Source organism: Tyto alba, unplaced genomic scaffold, assembly GCF_018691265.1.
Source record: "Tyto alba isolate M040663 unplaced genomic scaffold, T.alba_DEE_v4.0 Super-Scaffold_2, whole genome shotgun sequence".
In the NCBI taxonomy this organism is placed as follows: Eukaryota; Metazoa; Chordata; class Aves; order Strigiformes; family Tytonidae; genus Tyto; species Tyto alba.
The window spans coordinates 39,837,707-39,863,004 of NW_024881282.1; the positions used below are offsets into that span (position 1 = coordinate 39,837,707).

The 25,298-nt window shown below is 42.1% G+C and overlaps 1 protein-coding gene across 3 annotated transcripts; it reads left to right on the forward strand.

Moving 5' to 3' along the window:
• The first annotated feature begins 454 nt into the window (after window positions 1–454).
• Window positions 455–22,027, forward strand: USP44 (ubiquitin specific peptidase 44). 3 transcript variants are annotated; one of them, XM_033010242.2, is made up of 7 exons: window positions 3,502–3,543; window positions 4,197–4,301; window positions 6,246–7,760; window positions 18,461–18,659; window positions 19,130–19,238; window positions 20,035–20,240; window positions 20,629–22,027. In XM_033010242.2, exons 2-7 carry the CDS (start codon window positions 4,260–4,262, stop codon window positions 20,841–20,843), a joined length of 2,286 nt encoding a protein of 761 aa, XP_032866133.1. In that variant the 5' UTR covers window positions 3,502–3,543; window positions 4,197–4,259; the 3' UTR covers window positions 20,844–22,027. The 3 variants fall into 3 exon arrangements, with proteins under 3 accessions (XP_032866134.1, XP_042649218.1, XP_032866133.1); XM_033010243.2 differs by lacking the exons at window positions 3,502–3,543; window positions 4,197–4,301 and adding an exon at window positions 455–535; XM_042793284.1 differs by lacking the exons at window positions 3,502–3,543; window positions 4,197–4,301 and adding an exon at window positions 821–869.
• Window positions 22,028–25,298: the final 3,271 nt, after the last annotated feature.

The window sequence follows — 25,298 nt, forward strand, 5'->3', positions numbered from 1 at the left end:
GGCGGTCACGCCGTGGCAGGCAGACCCCACGCAGCCGTGGGGCCGGCGGCAGCTGCCGGCAGCGCCCGCCAGCCCCGGGGCGCTGCGGTGCGCTCAGCCCGCGCCGGGAACAGCGGTCTTCCGCTGGCCGAGCGAGGAGGATGCCACCCAAGACAAAACACGAGTGAAATGTAGGAAGGAAAATAAGGAAACCCGCTGCGGGGAAGCCCGAGACCCCTCTTCTCGCCGGCTGGGTACGGACCCGCCTGAGGGAAAACAGGTGCCCTGCGGGGACAGGCCAAGGGCAGAGGCGGCTCCTCGGGGGATCCGGCTCCCAACGCCCACCCGCCCGCCTCAGCCCCCCCGCCAGGGCAGCGGCCCCGCCCGGCTTCCTGGGACCGGCCCGCTCGGCCCGGCCGCGGGCCGACGGGCGGGGGAGGCCGGGGGAGGTGGGAGGAGACGCGGCGGGGGAAGGACTTGGGTTGCCACTACAAATCTGGTGACAGACCCGCCGGCGGCACATGGCGATCGGCCCTTCCCGCCCCGCGCTTGGCAGGTGGGTGCGGGGCGGTGGCCCGTGGCCGGGGGGTGAGGTCGGCGGCGGCGGCGAGGGGGCGAAGGGGGGTTCGGTTCCCCAACGCCGCTCCCCACACCGGCTCGACGCCGCTTCTTTCCCCGTGTCCCCCCACCCACCCACCCCCTCCACGCTCCGCGGCTGAGGGAGGGGAGGCGGGCGCGGCGGCGGCGCGGATCCCCGAGCGGGGTGGGGCGGGGGGGGGCGGAGGAGGGGGGGGGGCGGCCTCCGCGCGGCGCTGACGTCGCCGAGGGGCCACTCCGCGGAGGCAGCGGCGCGGGGCGCCCAAGATGGCGGCAGCGGCGGGTGACGGGTGGTGCGTGTGGGGGCGGCCGGCGGCAGCGGGACGACGGCTCAGCCACCCCGCCGCCGGGGGGCGGGCGGCCGGCGGAGGGGAGCGGAGAGCGGGGGGCGGGAGGCGGGAGGCGGCGGCTTCTCCCCCGGGGAGGGGCCACCTGAGGGAGGGGCCGCCGGCTGCCGCAGGGGCGAGCCGGGCACGGCGTGGGGCCGGGGAGAGCTACGGCGGAGCGGGAGCGAGTGGGGAGCGAGGCCCCCGGGACCGTCCTCCCCCGCCGCCCGCGGGCAGGAGGCGTCCCGTCGCGTTGGGGCGTGTGGCGGGGAGCCCGGCGGGCCCCCCCCTGCGTGGGGCCCGGTTGCCTCACCCGTCCTGGAGGGGGTCGGAAAGTCGTCGAGGTGAGGGGGAGAAGGAGGAGAGGGGGCGGCGGGGCGGCCAGGCCAGCCGCTCGGGTCTCCTCCGTGGCGGGGAGGTCGCGCCATGTCGCGGGGCGCTGGGAAGCGCTGGATCTTCCTCCCAAAACGGTCGTGGGCACGCTCGTGCTGCTACACCGAGCCGCCACGGGTGAACTTCTCCGGAGTGCCTTTGCACGCCAGGGCTGCCAGAACAGGAGCCAGGCGTTGTGCGAGGAGCTGTCAGAGCAGCCAGAGATGCCCACTTTTCGAAATGGGAAGAACTGTCAAGTGGAAATCCAGACTAGTAAAAAATGCTGTTTTTTTTTCTTGCTCCTCTGAAAGTGCTTCAGTCCGAACTACTTGTTTACCTTGAGTTCTCAGCCGCAGGAAATGCGCGGTTATTTGCAGCAAGAGACATTGAACGCAATGCTGTACGTGTGCTTGGTGTCCTGGTGTAAGTGGCCAGGAATGTAGTTCCTTAGCTGGCGAAAAAAATAAAGTTAAACGACGATCTGCATGGCTCCAAAGAAAAGAGGATGGGGGGATTCTTGTCAAAGGCTGTGCTGTTAAAAATCTGAAATATTTTACAAAATTTCTTTTTGAAGTGCTGCTTTGATTTTTAAGTCTCACTGTTAAGCCTGCAGGACTGTACCGCAACTTGAAATTATGAACATAAATGTTTCGCTGTGTTGTTTTCTTAAAAACAAACAAACAAACAAACAAAAAAAACCAAGCAAACAAAAAACCCCCACAAAAACAAAACAAAAAAAAAGTTCAGGAAAGCAGTAAAGCAGTACGTCTGCCTTTCTAGTTAGTATATTTGTTATCTAAAACTTTCAGTTAGTTGTTCAGGTACCCATGATTCCTGTTTTTTTCAGGTATTAAAACAGGTACTCAGAACCTGATGAAAACAGTTGGTAAACTGTCATCTGATTTAAAAGTCAGAATATTAATGGGACACATGAGCCCACACGTGTGTATATATATTAGTAAACTATGTACTCTATTTCTAGTCTAACACTTGAGATAGACTGTTTGATTTTTCTTTTACATGCCAAGCAATTAATTGCGAAAGTAGTGACTAGGGGGAAAAGATTTCCTTTTGTTTATATTTAGAGTTACAATTTTAAAATTTATCAGCTGTGAAGATAAATCTTGTTTACATGGAAAAGAAATGGAAGAAAAACATATATTTTCTTGACTTCTAAGTTGTTTTTTGACACTGAGTACTTTTTCAGCTCATGAGTTACCCCAAAATGTACATTTTGCCAGCCATTCTTTAGTGAAACTAAAGAAATGAGCACATCAATGAGGTTGAAATATGGTTCAATGAAAAAAATATTCTGTATTTCTTTATTTCTAGCTGTTTATTTCTAGCTTGTGAAACTTTGGCGCACGAAAAGGCTTTTGTATATCTTTTCCCAGACAACGTAGCACTTCCAGTAGTGCTATTCTGTATGTTAGTACTTGTTGTTTTGCTTACTACTTCATCTCAGGTCTGTGCTAAAAACACAGGGAGGCTTGATCTCTGAAGTGCTGGTCAGCTAATTCACAGTTTCTTTGTGTATGTGCACAGAACTGAACCTCGGGAGAGAAGAATGAAGAAACTAGGGCTGAATAACTTTCTTTAGGGAATTTAAATGTTGGAGCATTTGCTTGTACTATTTTATTCCAGCTGCAGCTTTCTAGTAGGCGTGGGAATGAGTATGCAGTATTTTTTAGGTTTCTTTCACCATTATCTGTCACCTCACTAGTTTTGTTTTGTTTTCCCGAGCTATTCTATCTTGCCAACTCTTGGCTCTAAGGTAAAGTTTTTAAATTTTGTGACTTGATGTGGTCTCAGTACTTCAGTGCTCCAGGTCTTAAAATATTAATGCTGTCAGTGTGCTGCTTAATATTCAGCTGAAGTTTTCTTGGTCTCAGTTTTGTACTCTTAGCTTTTTCACAGTCTTTTCAGATATTTCTGTCTTTTTGACCAAAGTGCATTTTGATTTCTTCGCATTTTCTTCAAAGAAAGACTTCTCCCATGCCAAGATGTTTCCTCCCCCCTCCCCCCTTTCCACCCCTTCTCCTTTCTCCACACATCGACGTAGGTGGGAAAATGTCATGCTGGCTTGGTTGCTGGTGGGGGAGCTGGGGTCTTAGGTTCTTCTCTTCAAGGCACTGATCTTGCGCTTTCATAGAATCGTGTTGCTTTTGCATGAAGAGCTTGATTGTGCAACCCTGGTTTACGCAGTGGTCGTCCTGAAATCAGTGGACTGCTTTTGTCCGTAGTCCAGTATCTGCTTACATTGAGGCATGTAAGTAGTTTCACTCTTGATAGTGTTTTTAAAATGGAGAAAAACACATTTTCTGACCATATAATATTAAAAAGAGGGAAAATAAAGCACAGTATTTACACAGTGACTTTTAACAAAACCAGAAAGGGTTGACCTGTCAGACTCCACTGACTGACAGCATTGCTGTGTGTGACAGCCCTGTGTGAAGGCAGGGTTTAGTGTTCTTTTCTGGTCTGCTGGAAAGGACCGTTACTAATACGTTATGCAGGAGAATCTAATTCTGTTAGCCCCAAAACACAAAGCTGAGTCTTGTCTCTTAAAATCCCATCTACCATATTTGATTCTTGCAGCACACTTTATAGGTATTACTTTAATAGTCCAGGAAGAATTAACATACATAGTGCAGCTCTGAAATTTATGTGAATTTTATCAGTGGTAGAAAAGCTCAGCTTTTTTGGGGAGAACAGGTTCTCAGACTAGGAGAAGGCATGGGATAGTGCTAGTGGTCTTTATAAAGACAGTATAAAAAGCAAACTTAGTATGCATGACTATTTGTAAAATGATCTCATTAACAGCCTACAAATAGACTGTCTTTTAGAAGGAATGGATGTTATGGACGGTAGCAAGCTGAAAAAGTTCACCAAGCCATTATTTTTGTGATCTGTTGACCATAGCACACAAGGGATCTTGACCTCCTGTAATACACTATGGCTGGTACTTCATCTGGGAATTAATGAATGGATGCGCGGAGGTCATGGTGCCTGAAATTCTCCAGTGCAGTGAGTATAGACTGGAGACAACTCTTAAATAAATTGAATGAGAATGATTAATATGGGCATGTAAAACTGTGTATATTTTATTAGTTTCACTACACCTGGCTCAACCTTTTCTGTATTACAGGATAAGACCTACACAACACATGCAATGCTGGATGCTGATTATGTGTGTAGAAAGTTATTATAGCTCTTATGCTAGTTATCTGTATCGTAACATTTTAAAAGGCACTACTGTGGACGATTAACCAAACCTATATTTTGTTAAAGATTTTAGCTACAGTTTTTATCTAAGTACCAGATGAAAATGAAAGCTTATTTCCTATCCAGCTGCAGCATTTTACCTGCTTCCCTTCCTTAGTGGTGTCATATTATTGTGTGTTAGGGTTCCCTCAATCTAATGCTTATTCTAGCATAGACATCTGTTCTAAATTGAGTAATTTTGTATATTTCATAACTGCAAAAATGGAGAAATATTAGCATATTTAGGGATAATAGCTGGAATATACATTTTTGGGTTCTATCCAATCTGTCCTAAATCACTCAGGATTTTTGTAGCATGGTTTACTTATCTGTAAAACAGAATCCTGGACTGTGATATTGCACATCCTAGGCGAGGTCCACAGCATGCATGCATTTGTAAGGGCATAACTTGTCTCACTTGGCCTAGCCTGGATATTTGACAAACCCTTGGTTCCCCCCAAGTGAATTAACCGTTTCACCTGGCAAGATACTGGTGCTGTGTGCTGTTTGGCCCTTCTAGTCAGTGGCATCGTGGTCACGAACACCCCAGATCAAATATAATCACTTCATGATGCATCGTCTGTCTCTAGATGGTATCTCAACTACAGATAGTTGAAAGAAAGATGGTAAAAACATAAAGAAAGGATGAATCACTGCCTCTAATTTTCGTTAATCAGACAGCCTGCCTGTTTGTTTTAGGTAAATTCACCTTATAGGAGAAAGCAAATACAGAAGCTTTGAACAAATAAATGCTACCACATCAACTTATTAGAGGATGTAAGCCAGTGCTAGTTAAATTTTATATTTTTTTTTGAAGACATAAATTAGAAGGATCTGTTCAAAATGCAGGTTTTTATAAAATTTGCAGCAACTCTTATGAAGAAATAAAATTCTGCTTTTCCAGGTCAATCTTTTTCTTTCAGAGGTGTTAGTATGACATGTTAAAATGTACTTACTGAAGATACCTTATTGTAGAAAGTGCTGGTATAATGGGCTTGCCTGTGCACAAAGGTGCAGTGATTTCATTAAAGGTGTGGTTTAATTAAGGGTTCGAGTTGTATAAAGCCTCATTTGTCTGAACTGTTGGCACTGTGTAAACATAATAAATTTAAGTGAACTTTGCACTTGTGCACCTGTATGCTTAGGGATAGAATTAACACGAGCATTTTAGAATCTTAGAATCACAGAACGGTTTGGGTTGGAAGGGAACTTCAAAGACCATCCAGTTCCACCCCCCCTGCCACGGGCAGGGACACCTTCCCCCAGCCCAGGTTGCTCAAAGTCCCCTCCAGCCTGGCCTCGAACCCTTCCAGGGAGTGGGCAGCTACAACCTCTCTGGGAAACCTGTCGCATTTTACGGTGCATTTGTATCCAGACTTTGTAACAGTGTATTTTAACTAAACCAGTGCTCCTTTGAAAAAAAACAGGCCTAATCTAAAGTGTAGCTAGTATGTTTCAGTTCTGAGCCAAAAGGTACTGGGAGTATAAACAGTGGTGTTCAGAATATTTAGACTGAGCATAGAACTGCCGTTGATGATGTTGATTGTGGCTCCACATGACTGACTGCCTTTATGTGTTTGGTGGGGCTCAGTTGGATGGCGATCATGATCTTAACCTCAAGTATGCATTTGGTATACTGACACCTGTAAAAGTGAATCAGTTGGGTATTTATGAACTGTAATTTTTTTTTTTTTTTTTTTTTTTTAGTTGCAGATTGAAATATCATGGACAGAAAATAGTTTGGATGATGTGTTTTGCCAACGTATCTCTGCAATTTCCGTTTTAACAATGGATAAGTGTAAGCACATTGGACGTCTGCGACTGGCCCAGGATCACTCCATTCTCAATCCTCAGAAATGGCATTGCATGGACTGCAATACTACCGAATCTGTGTGGGCATGCCTCAGCTGCTCGCACGTGGCATGTGGAAGATACATTGAAGAACATGCACTAAAGCACTTTCAGGAGAGCAGTCACCCAGTGGCATTGGAAGTAAATGAGCTGTATGTTTTCTGTTATCTCTGCGATGATTATGTCCTTAATGATAATGCAACTGGTGATTTAAAACTGCTGCGAAGTACATTAAGTGCAATCAAGAGTCAAAACTATGACTGCACTACCCGAAGTGGGAGGACTTTGCGTTCTATCGGTACAAGTGATGATTCTTACCCTTCACATGGTGGTGCCCAAGCCTTGCTTCGAAATGAAGATCGCATGTTCACAGCTCTCTGGCACCGACGGCATGCGTTCCTGGGCAAAATATTCAGATCATGGCTTGAGTTGACACCTACTGGAAAAAAGATTTTGGAAGAAGAAAGGCATCAGGAAGAAGCGGAGGAAAAAAGGGACAAAGCTAGGAAGAGAAGACAAGAGCGAAAGCGTGAGTTGAAAGCAGAGATGGAAAAGATGCCTCCAAGAAAGAGCAGTCGTTTACAAAATCAGGTTAGAACATCCTCAGAAACAGCACCCTGCATGCAAAAAACATCACAGAACATGGGATCTGTGGCAGAGTTGAAAAAAACTTATACCTCAGATGAAGTCAGATTGAAAAAAATAAGTGACTCTCCAATTAAACGAAGGCCTACGGTGACTCCTGGGGTGACAGGACTGAGAAACCTGGGAAATACATGCTATATGAATTCTATCCTGCAGGTATTAAGTCACTTACTTATTTTTCGAGAATGCTTTTTAAAGCTTGATCTCAACCAAACTCAGGAACTGCTGGCAACAGCAACCAAAGGTAAAACCAGATCTTCATCTAAACACCTGTCAATAGCTGCCTCAATATTTCATGTGAATGAGAACCAAGAGAAAATAAAGGGATCATCTTCTGTGAGGCGGCCTAGTTTATCCTCTGGGTTAAGTGGGGGAGCATCAAAAAGTAGAAATATGGAACTTATTCAGCCCAGGGAGCCCAGTTCAAAGCATATTTCTCTCTGTCATGAGCTGCATACTCTGTTCCAAGTTATGTGGTCTGGCAAATGGGCTTTGGTGTCTCCTTTTGCCATGCTTCATTCTGTGTGGAGACTAATTCCAGCCTTCAGAGGATATGCCCAGCAAGATGCTCAGGAATTTCTCTGTGAACTTTTGGATAAAGTGCAGCAGGAACTGGAGACTACAGGGACCAGATATCCAGCTCTCATCCCCGCTTCTCAAAGAAAACTTATAAAACAGGTTTTGAATGTGGTTAACAACATTTTTCATGGACAGCTGTTAAGTCAGGTATGTTTTATAATTATTTTTTTTAAGGTGTGTAATGATTTGTAGTTACGGTTTTATACTGGTCAGTGATGGGCATACTTCAAAGGTTTGATACATTTGTAACTGCTGAAGAGGTATGGGGAGGATATAATACAGTTTCAGATGAATGGTCATTTGGGTACTCCTAAAGCTTTCAATAGAAGAGTCACCTGATAAACATAAAAGTGTTAAATTTGGTATTTTAAAGCACACTTTTGCAACTACTGAGAAATACCTGACTTTGCTATTAAGCACCAACTACTTTGCAGGAATAAAGAATTTACAATTTTAAGCATCTATCTTATCACTATAGTGATACTAGATAAAAGGTGTTAAGGAAGGTGTTAATCTCATCTAAGTGAAAACTGATTAGGTAATGGATGCCAAGCAGGGAATTATTTCAGTAAACAGCTTGAATTTGAGATTCATTACTACAGAGTAATTGCCTGTCATGATGCTATGTACAGGAATATACTTTTCTGTTACAGCAGGGAGACATAGAATGCTCTGTCAACACAGGAACCAAATTTGTGGGGTGGAGGCAATGGTTGTTTTTCTTCTTTCTTCTTCTCAGCTTCCTGTTAAGTTCTTCAACGTGTCTATTTACTACTCTGCATATCCCAACTGTGTGTGTGTACAAATGTTTGAGAGCTGATTGAACAAAATAATGCTGGGTCGAGAAAGTCCTGGCCCCCTGGAATTGGTCTTTAGAATGCATGCACATGTTACTGAGGGAGTGCAGAAGCATTTAATGGCTATGTTGTGTAAAGGAGTAGAGGTTTAACAGAAATTAAAAAGAATATGGGTGTTCTGGTAATTCTATTTGATGGTTTTGTGTTTTAGTATGTGAATCTAGAAATCCAAGTGTTTTTTTGACAAAGGTAGGATTATTTACTGCTATGATCTATAAACTTTATAATAAGAGAACAGGAGTTTAAAATTAGGATTGAAGCGTATGTTAGCTTTTAGGTTATCGTAGGTTTTGCATCTACTACAAACTGTTACATCTACTAATAAAACCAGATTATCTTCTACCTTCCATTTGGCCCGGTGTAAGAACATTTCTGTTGGCATACTTCCTTTCTGCAGGGTAGTTAACATATCTTGTATCAGGGTTGTGCTAATATAAGTGTCTAGTATTAAGGCTATTGAGACTGAACTCTCAGCTCCAGTATATTATGTCATTAAAGCTTTCTATTTGAAAATCACATTCCTCTCCAAAATAGTAGCTTTATTAGTAAAGCAAAGTAATTACTTAAGTATACTAGCAAGGCTTGGTTGCATTCCAATCCTTCTAACAGGACTCATTTTTTTCTTGAAGAATTTTCAAGGTTCTGAGACACTAAGCATTATTTCAGCAGTACCACTTCTTTTACATGTTTTCAGTTTTGTTATGTGAAAGGCTTGTGACTAGAAACCCTCCCACGTTCCTGAAACTGGGGAGGGGAATAGTGAGAATTCACTCAAGTGTCATTGAGTAAGACTGAAAAGGAATGAAACAGTTTTGAGCTATCCTGTGACTTCTGTGACTACAACACACAGCTCTTACTGCAGCTGGTCAATCTCTGTGTGAAAAATACAGCCTTGATGAACTTGAGAATGCCTCAAGTGAGAGGAACAAGAAAAAGAGTATGGAGGCTGTTATCTGCAGTAATTTCTTACTGGCTCATTAGGCAGTTCCCACAGACAGTGTCCAACGCTTTACCTCCTAATGTTCCCTTTGTCTTCTGCCACTCCTTTGTTCCACTTTAGTCTTTACTAGCACCTTTGAACATGATAAATATTAAAAGCAAAAGGTAACCCCTGAAGATTTAAGTTTCCTCCTTGATAGGGTTTGTCCAGGTCATCTTAATGATTCAGACCCCAGTGCTTGCACATGGGAAGAGGAGCTTTAAAAACTATTAGGCAATTTCTTTCCTCAGTAAGATTCCTGGACCATGGTTTTGCTAGGCATTTGTCAGAACTGGCACAATTTAAGAAGGCACAAAACCATCCATGCTGGGCTGAAGAAAACTACAAAAGACTTCTTGCTGTACCACCACATCTTTGACAGCATTAGCTCTTAAGAGCAAGAAGTGTATGCTTCGTCCTTATATGCTTAACTTTACCTACAAGCTGCAACAGTATTACAGTTTTTCTCTAGAAGATAGTTGGAGCCATAGCCTGCTGCACTTATTAAAAATAGGATGGGCTTTTAGTCTAGAGTATTTTATAAACTACCTCTTAACTCGGTGAATAAGGAGAAGCTTGTTTCTGTGCAGCAGTTGCCTTCTGTTTTAGGATCACTAAAAGAAGTTGTTATATTTACTGTCCCTTTGTACTGAAAATATTAGTTAAAGATTCTTGATTCTGTGAGTGCAGTGAAGTCAGTCTTGACCTTCAAACCTCAGGAATACTATGAACTACTCTTGATACAGTACACAGAGGATTACTTACAAAGCAGATAAGCTGTATGTTTACTTAGGTTTCACATTACTTTCACATGTGCAATAAAACATTTTCCCTTTTCTTCTAGCAGTTCTGTTTTAACTTGAAGGGAAGTCATAATCCTGAGTTTGCCGGCAGTTTGTTGCTATTGAAATGGCTGCCTGGTTGATCACTAACTGAATTTAGGATATAAGGTTAAGAAAGGAGAAAATTAGGTGTGTGAGGATTTTATGCAGATTACTTTTTGATAACTAGAAAAAGCTTTAGGTGATGTCAAAATGATAGCACATCTTATGAGTTAGTTGCTACTGGCTTGCTATGTTTGCAGCTGATTTAAAGTAACACTTCCTCATCTAATACTTGAAAGCTTCTACTATTTTGTGGAATACTAGCCTAGGTAATGAGTAACTCCAGGAACTGCATGAATGGATTACCTCTTGACTTTTTTTATATTTTTTTTTATTTATTCCAATATCCTTTTAGGATTACAGCTTTTTACTCTGCAGTACAGACTGTGAAACTTCAATATATAGTACATTTAAGGGGGTTAAAGATAGAATATATAGCTTCAGAACCCTTCCCCTCTTTTCTTTCCTTTTTCACATGCTAGTCTTCCTCCAGTAATGGCCTGGAGAAAGTTGCGCTATAGCACTTACTGGGCAAAGAAGTCTGTATCTTGTAAACCTGTGCTTTCAGAGGCAGATGTGCTGGAGCAGTGAGTGGCTCATTCCTCTCAACCTCATTGGGACTGCAAGCAGATGCCAGTATTTCTATTAAAATCCAAGTTGTTTTCAATCCCCACTGTCTCCTGTTCTCGATCCTTCAATGGAAAAGAAGAAAATGCTGCACTATGAAGTTACGTGCCAGTTGTAAACTGACCCATACTGATCTCTGAAGTGTACTTCAAGAGCTCAAGAAGAATAGTCACCATCTCTCGAGAGGTTTTTTTGCTTGTGTTTTTTAAATGGTCCCAGCTAAATAGCACAGTATGCAACAATTTTTAAAGTATCTTTATTTCAAACTTTGTCCATGTTAAGCAAGGAAATGGGCAGGTATATTTTTAAAAATCCAGAAAATGAAATAGCAGATTTTAGCTTCCAAGGTAAACATATATTTTCAGCACTGCTTTGGGAAAATGGTGTTCCATGTGTCCACAGACATCATACTAGCAGAAACTGATGTGTGTAGTTATACCAGTATTAAATTTTTTGTCAGGTTGATTTAAACTGGGTGGAGGAAGGCAGGGAAACTAGTATGAAGTATTTATGAAAACTGATCTAGACAATCTAGCTGATCTAGGAAGCTAGCCTAGCAGATTTAGAAAATTTGCAGATATTTATGCTGGCAAAATCTTATGTGTAGACAGGTTTTACCTCTTGAACTTCATTTTTTTAAACTAATTTGATTTACCTTTAAGATAACATGGAGTACACAGGTATTGATTGCTTGAAAGTTAGAGGGCTATTTTAGATTGTATTTTTGAAGATTTTAATATTCACAAAACGTCTGAGACAAGACTATCAAGACCTCAAAAATGGTGAAAGAACAGAAATGTGTTTCTGATACAGCTCATGTGGAGGCACTGTTGACATGGGAGTATAGCACATATATGTCTCAAAGTAATTGCCCGATATAACTGTCTCCCAGTTCAACCCATATACTACAAAGCTTTCTGAAACTAAGAAGTAGTAGTTACTAAGGAAAATAGATACTGGATGTTTCATAGAGCTTATGCTTTTTGAACAAAGCATTGGTAGAACTTCTACCACTGTGTTGGTAAAACCTTAAAAGCTTCCTACAGTTCAAAATAAGCCTCTTGTCATGAAAATTACCGGGAAAAAAAAATGTCTTTTCTGTAAGCCAGACAGGATGATTCTACATATTTTCACCTGCTCTTAAATAATATCAAAATAATAATTCAGATTATTGAATCTATTAGTATTCTTAATTTTGTGTGTGAAGAGATGTAAAGGTATATTTGAGTATAATAATAACAAAATAATGTGCCAAAATAGTCACTGAAGACCAAATTATTACCTTAGAAAACTTCTGCTACCAAAGATTTGCCTTCCCTCAGTTGCTCGGCTTTCATTCTTCATTTTTCTGATAACTTCCTGACAGCTAAGTTCATGTGTTCTTGTGCACATGCACATACATACATACATGCATGCATGCACACACAGAATTCTTGAGGTTGAAAGGACCTCTGGAAATCAGCTCTGCTCAAAACAGGGTCAACTAGACCAGGTTGCTCAGGGCTGTGTGCCAGTGGGTTTTAAATTACACCAAGGCTGAAGACACCACAACCTCTCTGGGCAGCCTGTGCCAGTGCTACACCATCCTCACAGCAAAACCAGTTTCTTCTTCTGTCTAAAAGGAGCCTCCCATGTTTCAGTTTGTGCCCCCTTCCCCAAGTCCTGTCTCTGGGCACCACTGAGGAGCCTGGCTCCAGCTTCCTTACTCCCCCCATCAGGGATTTACGCACACAGATAGGATCCCCCTCCCTGAGCTTCCCTTCTCCAGGCTGAACACTCCCAGCTCTCCCAGCCCCCCCTCAGATGTCAGACACTCCAAGCCCTTTCATCATCTTTGTAGCCCTTTGGTGGACCCACTCCGGTCAGTCCGTAGCCTTGTACTGGGGGGCTCAGCACTGGGCCCAGCCCTCCCGCTGTGTCTCCCCAGGGCTGAGGAGAGGGGAAGGATCACGCCCCTCGACCTGCTGGCAGGTCCCTGCCTAAGGCAGCCCGGAGGCTGTAAGGGCACAGTGCTGGTTTGCTTGTCCCCCAGGTCCTTCTCTGGGAGCTGCTTCCCAGCCTGTGCTGGTGCCTGGGGGGTTCCTGCCCAGGCGCAGGACCTGGCATTGCCCTTTGTTGAACTGCATGAGATGCCTGTTGGCCCATTTCCCCAGCCTGTCCTGTTCCCCCTGGGTGGAAGCACAACCCTCTGGTGTATTGGACACTCCGCCCGGGTTTGTGTCATTTGCAAACTTGGCAAGGTTTAACAGAATTGGCCCCAGTGTCAACCCCTGGGGTACACAACTAGAGTCTGGACTCCAGCTGTATTTCAGGCTGCTGATGACAGTGCGTTGAGCCTGGAAGTCCATCCAGTTTTCAGGCCACCTCACCATCCGTTTATCTAACTTGCACTTACATAACTTTTTTCCGTGGTCATGTTATGGGATACAGTGTTGAAAGCCTTGCTGATAAACTACATCCACTGTTTTCTACTCATCCACTGGTTATCTGTACCAGTCATCTCACTGGAGGAAGAAGGCTATCAAGCTGGTCGAGTGTGATTTTCCCATCATAATTCCGTGGGGCCTGCTCCCAATTGTCATCTTATCCTGAATATCTTTGGAAATGTTTTCGAGGACTATTTGTTCCATCAGCCTTCCCACTGATCAAGGTGATGCTGACTGGCTTGTAGTTCCCCAGATCCTCTTTCTTGAAAACAGGAGTGACACTTGCTTTCTTCATGTCCTTGGGAGCCTCCCTTGATTGCCATGACCTTGCCATGACCTTTCAAAGATGGAGGATGGCCTTGTGATGCTGTCAGCCAGCTCCTTCTGTTTTTTCAGTTTAAGCAGGGATAGTTTCTCATTCTAGGCAAGCAGGAGGAGAAGAACAATTAATATTTTCTGCAGCTAAAAAAGGCCAAGTTATGGAGGAAAAAAAATAAGGTTTGCGCTGACTTATGTGAAAGCTGCATGAGTACATAATTCAAGGAAGAAAATTAATGTTGAATTATGAATGCAGTGTTTTACTGAACATGGGCATGTTGCAAAGCACTAACTAGCTGTTGAGAAATGAATATGCCAAAACCTAGTGAGTGGTGAAGTTTTAAAAGGCAGTGCCTCTCCCTGTAAGTCTTGCTCCATTTACTTGCTCAGCTGGTGTATTTCAGGACAGATTGCCTGAGGAAGCAGAAATGTGCAATCTTTGGGTTGCTTGAATCCCTTCAGTTTTGGGTAGTATGCTGTGAATTAAAGGTTGGGGGAGAATGCTGAGGGTGCCTGTCATGCTGTGCTGGGTATTAAATCTTACACTGAATAAGCTGTTAAAAACTATGAGAACTTCAGGTAGTAAGATTTGCACTGAAACAAATCCATGACCTGTATGCTGATTTCTGTATTCTAATATTGGTCTCTGTGCTTTTCTGTGTTGCCTGAATCACAAAATGGTTGTCAAGTTGCTTTCCAACTAGATGAAGGTGACATTTTAAGTTAATCTATAGGAGGCCATGAAATCACAGATCATAGTTTGCTGTGGTTATGCTTATATTATTCTGTTAAATAGATACAGATAATTTTGATGATGGTATATGCTTATCACTACAAAATTTAGCTATTTTTATAACTGAAGAAATACAGTATGGACTGTCATGTGGAATTCCATATTATAGCAGCATCCTAGAAACTCCCTTCTACTTTGATTACTTTGCTGTGGAAAAATGCAATTACTACTTTTTCTATGTATGTCTCATATAGTGAAGAGTTAAGTAGTGAAAGCACAAGAATGGGACTGACCCTTTTACTGTTCTTAAAAACCAAAAAATAATTAGAGCAGAGATGGTAACAGTTGCCTTTCTTCCATGCAAGTGCAGGGAACACAGGCAAAACAGTTGATGATGGAGTTGGCTTCTTCTGCAGCTATATGTTAACTGTTTTCTTTGGCTGCATTTAGGCTGAATGCCATCCAGGGCAGTGGCTGTCCATCAAATTATTGTGGGCACAGTGATGCTTGTCTGAGTGGCCTCTATGCTTACCTTGAATCAAGCAATTTGATCCAGCTCTTTTCGGTCTGGCCTTTGGCCCATGATTGAATACTGAGCTTTAACTGAACAATTGTATATAGTACCCGTGTTTCAAGGCATGAGAGGGTGGTCAGGGAAGAACATAAGGCAGAGTTTTCAGACAAGCTAAAAACAGTGAATTACTTTATTTGCTCTAATGTAAACTTCTCATGTATGTTTGTTATAAATGACAGCATTAAGGCTTCTTAAAATAGCAATTATGGAATATAATGAGGAGGTGGAAGCAAACTCTGAATTTGTAAAATGTCATAAAAAGATACACATCACTAACTGGATTGCTAGAGCATACTCACTTCCCCGTTAATGTCATGCATACTCATGCTATAAAAAGTTACACTGGACAGATACATAAAGTTTTTGTTAGCACTTTGAATTCATGTTTGGTTTGGGTTTTTTTGTTTGTTTGTTTTGTTTTGTTTTTCTTTTGATTTTGTTTGTTTATATATATATACACATATATATATAAACTTCACATCTTGTTTAACTTTTGAGCACTTTATAGAATTTCAGTGCTTTTCCTGAAAAAAGAAAATCTGGGTTGTACTGTGTGAATGGTAGTGGAGTGTAAGATCTAAAGGAGTCCCATTTAGGACATAAACAGAAGTGATGGGAGTGTTATGGGGTCTGTGCTGATGGATCCACAGAAGCATAGGGATCCTCCTACTTGGTGAGTAATCCAATTTGTGAACTCTGGCCTGACTAAAGAAAAATACTTCCAGCCCTGATTTACCTTTCATTTACCATTGAGTGAGAGTGTACAGGAGCAGTTAGCACACAGTGGCCAATATGGCTGGGTATAGGCTTATCCAAATACGTCCGGTTACTTGGCTGTTGGCAAGTACACAAATCCCAGGTAACTCCTCAGAGATTAATTATTCTGCAGCATCATGGTGAGGAGGAGTGTCTTGTCTTTGAGGAAGTAAGTGCAGCTCTGTATCAGTACACGAATTTGTCAACACAAGCCAGTTTTGCTCACAGATACATGATGAGATAAGAAACCAGCACTATTGCATCAGTTTACCTTCTTTGGTTTTTTAAGAGGCAAAATTTGGAAGCTGGATCAATGATTTATTTATTTTTCTTTGGAATAGTACTTATTAACTAGTTGGGAAAGAGGATCTGAAAATAACCTAGATTATTAACATTATACACTAAATTTAAAACCTCAGAACTTGTTAAAATTATCTGCACTGAGTTCAGGTATGTACTTCACCCTGAGCCTGTTAATCTTCAGTCTGCATTCATGTGTAACAAATTCTTAAGTAACTCGTCAATTAAATAAACTTTTGGCCCAACAAAATCACCCATTTGTACAGCAGAAATCTATTAGTCATTCTGTGTTTATGCTGGAGTTAGCTTGAACTGTGGCCAAATATATCATTTTGTCTCCAAGTCTAGATTCCAGCTCTGAATTACTAATAGTTTGTGGCTTTGAAACATTGCCAGATGCTAGCACTTACAAAAGAAGCTCCTGTCAGCGTAAATTAAAACAGAAGATTCTCCTCTTTTCTGCCATGTAAGTTTGAAGTTTTGTTTTCTAAGAACAAGGCAGTGGTGTTTGCTTCTTCGTAGAACTTAAAGCAACTAACAGCTTTCGTAACTCCACTGCTGAACATGTGTGCTGGTACACAAATGCCCATGTGCATTAGGCAACTAATGCATAGATTGTATATAAGCTGTTGTAGCTAATGAGTGCATTGAGTAATCACTCACAAGAACACCTAGGAGGAAGGTACCACAAGGTGACAGGTCTGTCCTTATATAAATGACCATGAAGTAACAGACAAAGCAGGGTGAATAATTATGTAACAGCAAACCTTCAGAGGAAAATAAAAGAGCTCTTGAACAAAAACTGAGTGTGTTTTTACACTCGAGTAGGCTTATTAACCTAACTAAGAGAACTACACTGAATTTATGTAGAGCAACAACACAGAGGCGTGCCTGTGAAATAACAGTATTTGGATCCCTCATGGATTTTCATTCCTTTATTACTACGTCTTTGTACCAGTTGTTCCAAACAACTTGTGGTATTTTCCTAAACAGGAAGAATGCTTATAGAGACTTAATTTGGTAATTATTTACCCTTGTGGTGCAAACCTGAGGAGATATTTGATATTCCATTTACTGTAAAACATGAATGGTGGTCACACCTGCATGTTATTCTGAGCTTATAAATAACAGTATCTTGACAGTAGATCTGGTATGGAAAGTCTGAGTTCTTTTAATCTTTTGGTGGGAAAGTTTTAATTGTTGGTGAAGGGGGTGGGAACATGTTGGATACTTCTGTAAGTTCTGTTGAATCTATCTGTCTAAACCCAAATAAAATTCAGTTTATTTTCAGAATACATCTTTTCTAGAGCAGTGAGGTTAGAGCTGCTTGAGTTAGCAGTCAACTGAAATTTTTAAGATAATAAGTACATTAACAGTAGAAAATTCTGGTAATTACTGTTTAGCATTGTATTGTACTTTGTTGATTTGAACATACCGAGGCGAACATCTCTCTAGTCTCACACACTATTTACTGGTATTTTTCTATAACCATTGTGAACTATGCTTGTTACGGTCTAAATGGAGTTTGAGTACTGCATAGGTTCAGCTGCTGATAGAAGTTATTCATCCACATGGATTGTGGAAGGGTGGAGGTCCTTTGGAGGAAGGCTCAAGTGATTTGATACTCTTCTTATAAGCAGCTTGAGCTGGCTTTTAGAAGACTGCATTGCGAATCAACACTTACATGTTGCCATCCCAGCATAGAAGAGCCACTGCTTTTAACTTATTTAATGTTATCATAAATTAATTGTCCCCTGCTGTATTATCTACATTTTCCAGGTTGGCTTGCTTCACTTCTTGACATTTTGTTTATGTTGTCTTACTGCTTGTCCTTTCCCTAGTGTGACGATGGATCCACTTACTGAAAGAAGAAATAAATTATTTTTACCTGTTAATTTTTCTTTGAAGAAGTGTGCTTCCTAATCCAGGCTTCCCTGGAAGGCTTACAAAGTAAGAAGGAAGAAGGATATGACTTTAAAATCCCCAGCTGTTGGGGTGGTTTGTTTTTGGTTTTGTTTTTTTTTTAATTAACCGAAACTATTGTTTCTTTCATGTACATTTTCCTTTCAGAGTGTTTCTTTTTAGAGAAAAGATTCCCAAGACTCTGTCAGCAGCTTTCTCTTGGACAGCCCCAGACAGAACATTTTGACACTGCTTTTCTTTCTCAGTAAAACATAAGAACACTTACCTATTTGTGATAACAGTGTTGGACGTGCTGCTTCAGAGAAAAGAAATCAGGTGTATCATTTCTTTTGTTATGTGACTGTGCCCTGTCTCTGGCTGCACCAGTTATCTCTAGGATAAAAATGTTTTGGTTTGGAGTTTAGAGCTGTGCTATGGTACTTCTAGCAAAGTTTTAGAGTGTAAACAACTGGTGAAATACTGTTTTACAGGTTACATGTCTTGCCTGTGACAATAAATCAAATACTGTAGAACCTTTCTGGGACCTGTCCCTGGAGTTTCCTGAGAGGTATCACTGCAACGGCAAGGAGATGTCGTCTCAGTATCCATGTCTGCTGACAGAAATGCTGGCCAAGTTTACAGAAACTGAAGCTTTGGAAGGAAAGATATATGCATGTGATCAGTGCAACAGTGAGTAAAGGCAGTATGTACTCATGCGTACGTTCTCTGTGTAAAATGCAGTGAAAAGCATAGAAGGAAAATACTAAAAGCCTTAAAAGTATGTTACAAACAAAGTCCTTATGTCCTGGTGTGGTCACTTGACAGCTCTTACCACCTAGAAGATGGAATTGTTCAAAGGATGTTTTGAAGTGTGATGCTTCTCTTAGATAAAAGTCTGATCTCACACTCATGGAGGTTCTGATACTCCAGCTGAAGAACCCATCAGCTTTTTTAAGTAAGGTGACTAACCTAAGTGACCACAACTATTTTATACATACATCATAAAATAATTCTTGCAAAACGGCTCTCAGAGTGTATCCTTTTTAAGGAGGCACATGCAGTGGCTATTTCGGTCCACACAAATTTGGTGCATAAATCTTAGACTGAAATACAAGGCTGTTATCGAGATGTGTATTGTGTAACTGTGTGTTTGGCCTCAGCAAAACGAAGGAAGTTTTCTTCTAAACCAGTTATACTCACAGAAGCTCAGAAGCAGCTTATGGTGTGTCGACTACCTCAGGTTCTCAGATTACACCTTAAACGGTTTAGGTAAGTAGTACCACAACAAACAGTGTTGCAAACTGACCAATTCAGTCCTGCTCTTCCATTGCTTGGGGTCAGTGTTTTCCAGTGTCAGTTTCACTTCTGTTTACTAGTATGATGAGAAATAGTTACTAGAAGCTTCATTTCTTTGTTTAACTCAAACACCAATAAGATATGCTATAAGTACAGAATGGACCTTTTGGATTCCAACTACTTGCTACTTTACTATCAAAATTATTTTATCCTTCTTTTCTGTCAAAACCTACTAACCTTGCTGTGAACTCTTGCTAAAAATTAATCTTGTGTTATCTTCAGGTAAATTACAAACTGAGATTGTATTCAGTGGAAGTCTCACATAACCTTCATATAACCAAGTATATGAATTCATTAGCCTGAGAGTAAGGGAGTGGAGACTGCACATCTGCCAACTCTTAGTCCACGCATTAGCACAGAGTCTGTCCCAAAAACAAAGGAAACTGAAAATGAGATAGACTAAAGAAGAAATACCAATGAGATATAATATGTGGGAAATACTTCCCACTCACCATTATATAGATCTTAAGATGAATATTTCAATAGAAAATGAGAATAGTAGGTACCACAGACACATTTTTAAAAGGCCTTGAGATAAAGGAGAAGTGAAAGAGGAAGCCTAGGGGGAAGAAAAAAGTACGCAAACTAGCATTTATTTTGTGCACAAAGACCATAGTGAAGATAACAGTTGTTATGCTAAAATGTAATTGAGAATGCTGCATTCTTTCTTTGAAAAAAAGGTAAGTTTTCATTTGACTTAACTTTCCAGGTGGTCAGGACGGAATCATCGCGAGAAGATTGGCGTACACGTTAATTTTGATCAAATGCTGAACATGGAGCCTTATTGCTGCAGGGAATCCCTCAAGTCCCTCCTGCCTGACTGCTTTATCTACGACTTGTCTGCTGTGGTAATGCATCACGGGAAGGGATTTGGCTCAGGGCACTACACTGCCTACTGCTACAATTCAGAAGGAGGTAGGAACCAGCTGTGAAATAAGGAGTGTGGGAGAAAGGGGTGTTTGTAATTCTAAACTGATAAACTTGCTGTCTTTTCTCAAAAGCAAAAGGGGATCACTTGTAGCTGAACTGCCTGGAATGAGAATTGCAGTTCTGTAGACCAAAACAGTTCAGTTTTTGTATTGGCTTGTAAACATGTTCTGGCTGTAAACTCTGCTGTAAATCTGAGGAAACCAATCTGGACTTTTAAAACACAGAGCCAAATATACTAGAGCAACTGAAACAGTATACTATTTGTACTCAACTTGTTCAATGGGACTAAACACTAATTAAACATTAAAATATAATGCCCTTACTTCGAATCAGTGTCCTGATGACTTTTTTTGGGTGTATTTTCTCACTGCAGGATTTTGGGTACACTGCAATGATTCGAAACTCCACATGTGCACTATGGAAGAAGTATGCAAGGCTCAAGCCTACATTTTGTTTTACAGCCAACGACTTACTCAGGCAAACGGACACGGTAAAACGCCATGTCCTAGCACAGCTGAAAGTCAGCAGCACACAGAATTAGCTGACTGTTCCATGGACAGCAGTAGCAGCCAATCCAAAGCCAGTTAACTGTGTGTGGGGTAAAAGTTTGAATTGTCATAACTATATATTTTTAAATGAAATGAAAGTACAGTATTGTGCTTCTTTACTTTGAACCACGTACAATGTTTATATCCTTTTGTATTAGTTGAACTACTCTTTACAAGTGTTAGTAAAAGTTTTTATTGACAGTAAGTAACTTTCTAAGTACCTAGAATTTCAATACAGCTATTTTTTTAAGAAAAAGATTGCTATTTGCATTTAACTCTTACCTCAGGCTGTTTTTTAAAGCTGGTTTTGTATTTTGATAAATCTTTTTGAATTGGAATTTTAATGGACAACTGATGTTTCTCTGGTTAATTTTCTATATATGCTTGTGTACATTTTCTAGTATAGTTCTAATGATATCATGATTCTTACTGTCTGCAGGAATTGCTACTAGGTCTTAGAATATTAAAATTCACCAGCAAGGAATGTTTTACATGTCAAATAGTAACTGAACTTTAGGAAACTTTCTGTATATTCTTCATGACTAAAGTGAAGTTGTTTTGCAAGCTTCAAGGGAACTACACTAAAGATACATGGATAGAATTCAAGTTTGAAGTGGAAGAAATAGAGCATGTACTTATTTTCATGTAAGTATGTAAGAGGAGCATTTAATAGGACAAGAATGTATCTTTATCAAGACTTTCATGTTTTAGCCTTAACAAGCCTGACAACTCAAGTGCCAAATTCAGAGTACTAACCTGGACAACCAGGGGCTTTTTATTCTAGTAACTGTAAAAGCTTTCTTCAAAAAACCCAACCAAACCACACTCACCCACCCCCCTGTCTTTGCTACAAGAATGTTGGCACCCTCCTTCTTGCATTGGACAAGCTTGCTTTAAATTGTAGCAAGTGTTGTCTGTTTGAGTAATCTCTAACACAAACCACTGAACAGAAGCTGTAAAATTTGTATGAAAGCATTTTCAATCTGACTGGTTTTATTAGCTACAACTGCTGTACCTTCTCCACGGTCCTACCACTAGCATTAACAGAACTGTGCATTGAGGAGAATCTTAACAAGCAGGAATTATCAGTCTTTCTCCACATACAGTAGTTAATGCCAAGTAAATTTTAATTGTGAAGTTATTTTGCATAAGACCTATGCAAATTGTTACCTCATCTTCTGCAAAGTTTATACCTCAATAAAATGCCTTGATGTGGACAGAAAACCACGCGTGTACTGCAATCAGTTCCTACATTATCATTGCAATATTTTTTAAAAATTATTTTTAAACTTTGTCTTAACGCGGGTTAATGCATTAACTATAAGACTGCTTTGGCTATCTGTCACTGATCTAAGAGCTGGTTTTATTCATTACTTTTCCTACCATTTTATCTAGGTTTCTGAAAGATGTTTTATTAGAGCAAGCATATAATGGCCTCAGATCTCAAAGTTTCTTCACCTTGTCTTCATCCTAATGAAGTGTGCAAAAACAGTTTGGTTTTTTGTTGGTTTTTTTTTTTTTTTCTTTTCTTTTTTTTAGCCAAGGACCACCTACTGAAGTGAGATGATCTGACAAATCTACTTGTTACGGCTGTGCAGTCTTTCGAATACTTTCCTTTTCTGCTGTCCTTTCTGGTGAGGAAATTAGTGTACTTTAAGCACTTCTTTCTACTTACAGGTAGTTCAGGGGAATAGAAAGGAAGGGGAAAGAGTTGTACTAATCACCTTTCAGACTTCTGGTACATTTTCTTCCCCCAAGTGTATCTCATCCAGATGCGTAGGGGTGCTAAGAGACTCAGGCATTAATGGAACGGTCTGTCTGGGGACTCGTAGAGAATGATGGGGTGAGAGGGAGGTTCATTAGCTTCACTCATCAGTATTAAGCACATACCCAAGTCCCTTAGAAAGAATCTTATCCTGCCATTTTCTTCTAGAAGGGTGGCCTAGGCTGTGCTTATGGCTGTTCCCCTACCTTTACTCTCGCTGTAGCAAGTATTACTAAGTCTCAAGACTTTCTCTAAAAGACCCGATTAGTTTGCAAAAGCAAATTCTGCTTTTTTCCCACTGGCGCTCTTGGGTAGAACAAGAGAAGGGAAGGGGAAAGGACACAGTCAAACAGAGTTCTGGTCCTAATCCAAGCAGCAGGGAGGCTAGATATGATTACTGCAGTCCAGCATAAGGATGAGCTAATTCAGGTGTGCCTCACACCAGCTTCTGCTTTGGTTCTTAATACTTTCTGGTTCATGGAGTTAGCCCAGCAGCCTTTATCCAGAGTAAGGCTTAAGCACAGCATGAGTCTACATGCTTATATTCTGCCTTGCTTCACTCCAGTAAGTATTTAAAATAGAGCTAGCTCTAACTGGAGCCAAGGAAGTGGCAAGGTTCAGCACCAGTGTCAAAATCAGAACAACCCTAGCCAGGGCAGAAGCCTGCATGGTGCTGTAGGCCTCAGGCAACCTGAGAGCGGTTTGCTCAAAGGCCACCCCTCTGTTCTGGCAGCAGCTGTTCCTGGGGTCAGGGCGCTGCAACTCCCTGGCAGGAGTTCTGCAGAGCAGTAAAGCTGAGGGCCCAGCAACTCAGCACCTACACCAGCAACAGGGCTGGAGTGAGGTAGAGTGGTCTGTTACAGCAGAAGAGACCCAGGTAAACACACCTGATGGTTCCAGAGCTCCCACCCTTATCAGCAGGGAGCTGGTCTGGTAGCTAAGCTACTTGCATGAAAGACTAATAATTGTGAAAGCATCTCAAGAAGCCATAACCCTTGTCACCTCTACGCTCCACCTTCATCTTAATCTACATTCAGAAAAGTAGGTTCAGGGTGAAGGTTCAGCTCCGTTGCTACCTTGCTAAGAGCTGTCTCCAGCCAGATCTCTGCTTACCTACAGCTCCATACACTGCCCTTGCTGAATTTCCTTTCACAGCACAAGCACTCAGTGCTGGTAGGAACTCAGTAAAGCAAGCGTGCAGCAATAGCTGTTAATGAAAGGTTCAGGACTCCCTCACACATACAGTAACACTCGATAAGTAGTAATCTGGTGGCCAGCCACAGTGTGAACATGGACGTAGACTACTCCTCAAGATAGAAATGTTTCCAATTACAGTTTTACATGCAGTTTTGACATTACTTGCTGACTTACCTCCTTTGTCCTTCAGGAGAATGCCTGGATTTTTTTCCCCAGCTACACAAGGGAAAGGGTACTGTTCCTCAGCTAGTCACCTACCAACTACATTTGAAGAACATGCTACAAAACTGTTGATAGTGGAAAGGGCCTCAAGATTGTAGACTCCAACTCTGCTCAAAACAGGGTCATCTAGACCAGGTTGCTCAGGGCTGTGTGCCAGTGGGTTTTAAATTACACCAAGGCTGAAGACACCACAACCTCTCTGGGCAGCCTGTGCCAGTGCTACACCATCCTCACAGCAAAACCAGTTTCTTCTTCTGTCTAAAAGGAACCTCCCGTGTTTCAGTTTGTGCCCCCTTCCCCAAGTCCTGTCTCTGGGCACCACTGAGGAGCCTGGCTCCAGCTTCCTTACTCCCCCCATCAGGGATTTACGCACACAGATAGGATCCCCCTCCCTGAGCTTCCCTTCTCCAGGCTGAACACTCCCAGCTCTCCCAGCCCCCCCTCAGATGTCAGACACTCCAAGCCCTTTCATCATCTTTGTAGCCCTTTGGTGGACCCACTCCGGTCAGTCCGTAGCCTTGTACTGGGGGGCTCAGCACTGGGCCCAGCCCTCCCGCTGTGTCTCCCCAGGGCTGAGGAGAGGGGAAGGATCACGCCCCTCGCCGTGCTGGCAGGTCCCTGCCTAAGGCAGCCCGGAGGCTGTAAGGGCACAGTGCTGGTTTGCTTGTCCCCCAGGTCCTTCTCTGGGAGCTGCTTCCCAGCCTGTGCTGGTGCCTGGGGGGTTCCTGCCCAGGCACAGGACCTGGCATTGCCCTTTGCAGTGCCCCCAGCCAGTCTACCAGCCCCTCCTCCCTGCCTGGAATCCTCTGCAAACCGGCCGAGCGCCGCGCTCTCTGACACATCCTGCAGGTCAAGTGAGCCCAGTCTTCAACTGAAAAATACCATTCTCCAGCCCCGGGTGGTAACAGATATATGCATCCAGACAGCATGAAGGGGGGATTATGTTGTGTCTTCACTTTTATCTGGTGGTAAATAAGGCTTCTAACTAGCTTGGAGATATGTGGTAATTTCAAAAACAGGGGAAGCAGACTTCTACAGCTCAAGAACAACTAGGTAAAAGGCTTATTTTAACTGCTAACTAGTCTACGTGGGTTTGTGGTTTTGTTGTTGTTTTGTTTTGTTCTTTAAAGCTTTGCAAAAGAATAGAGAAGTCAGTATCCATATGAATGTATAGCTAAAAGCTATATGACTTTTAACATTAGTTATAAGAGTTGGGTGGCTGTCATGGCAAAAACACAAATCAATTTTTGCTACAACAGTCGAGACACAGCACAGTTGTGTATTTTTTTCTTTTACTTTAAAAGTACTCAA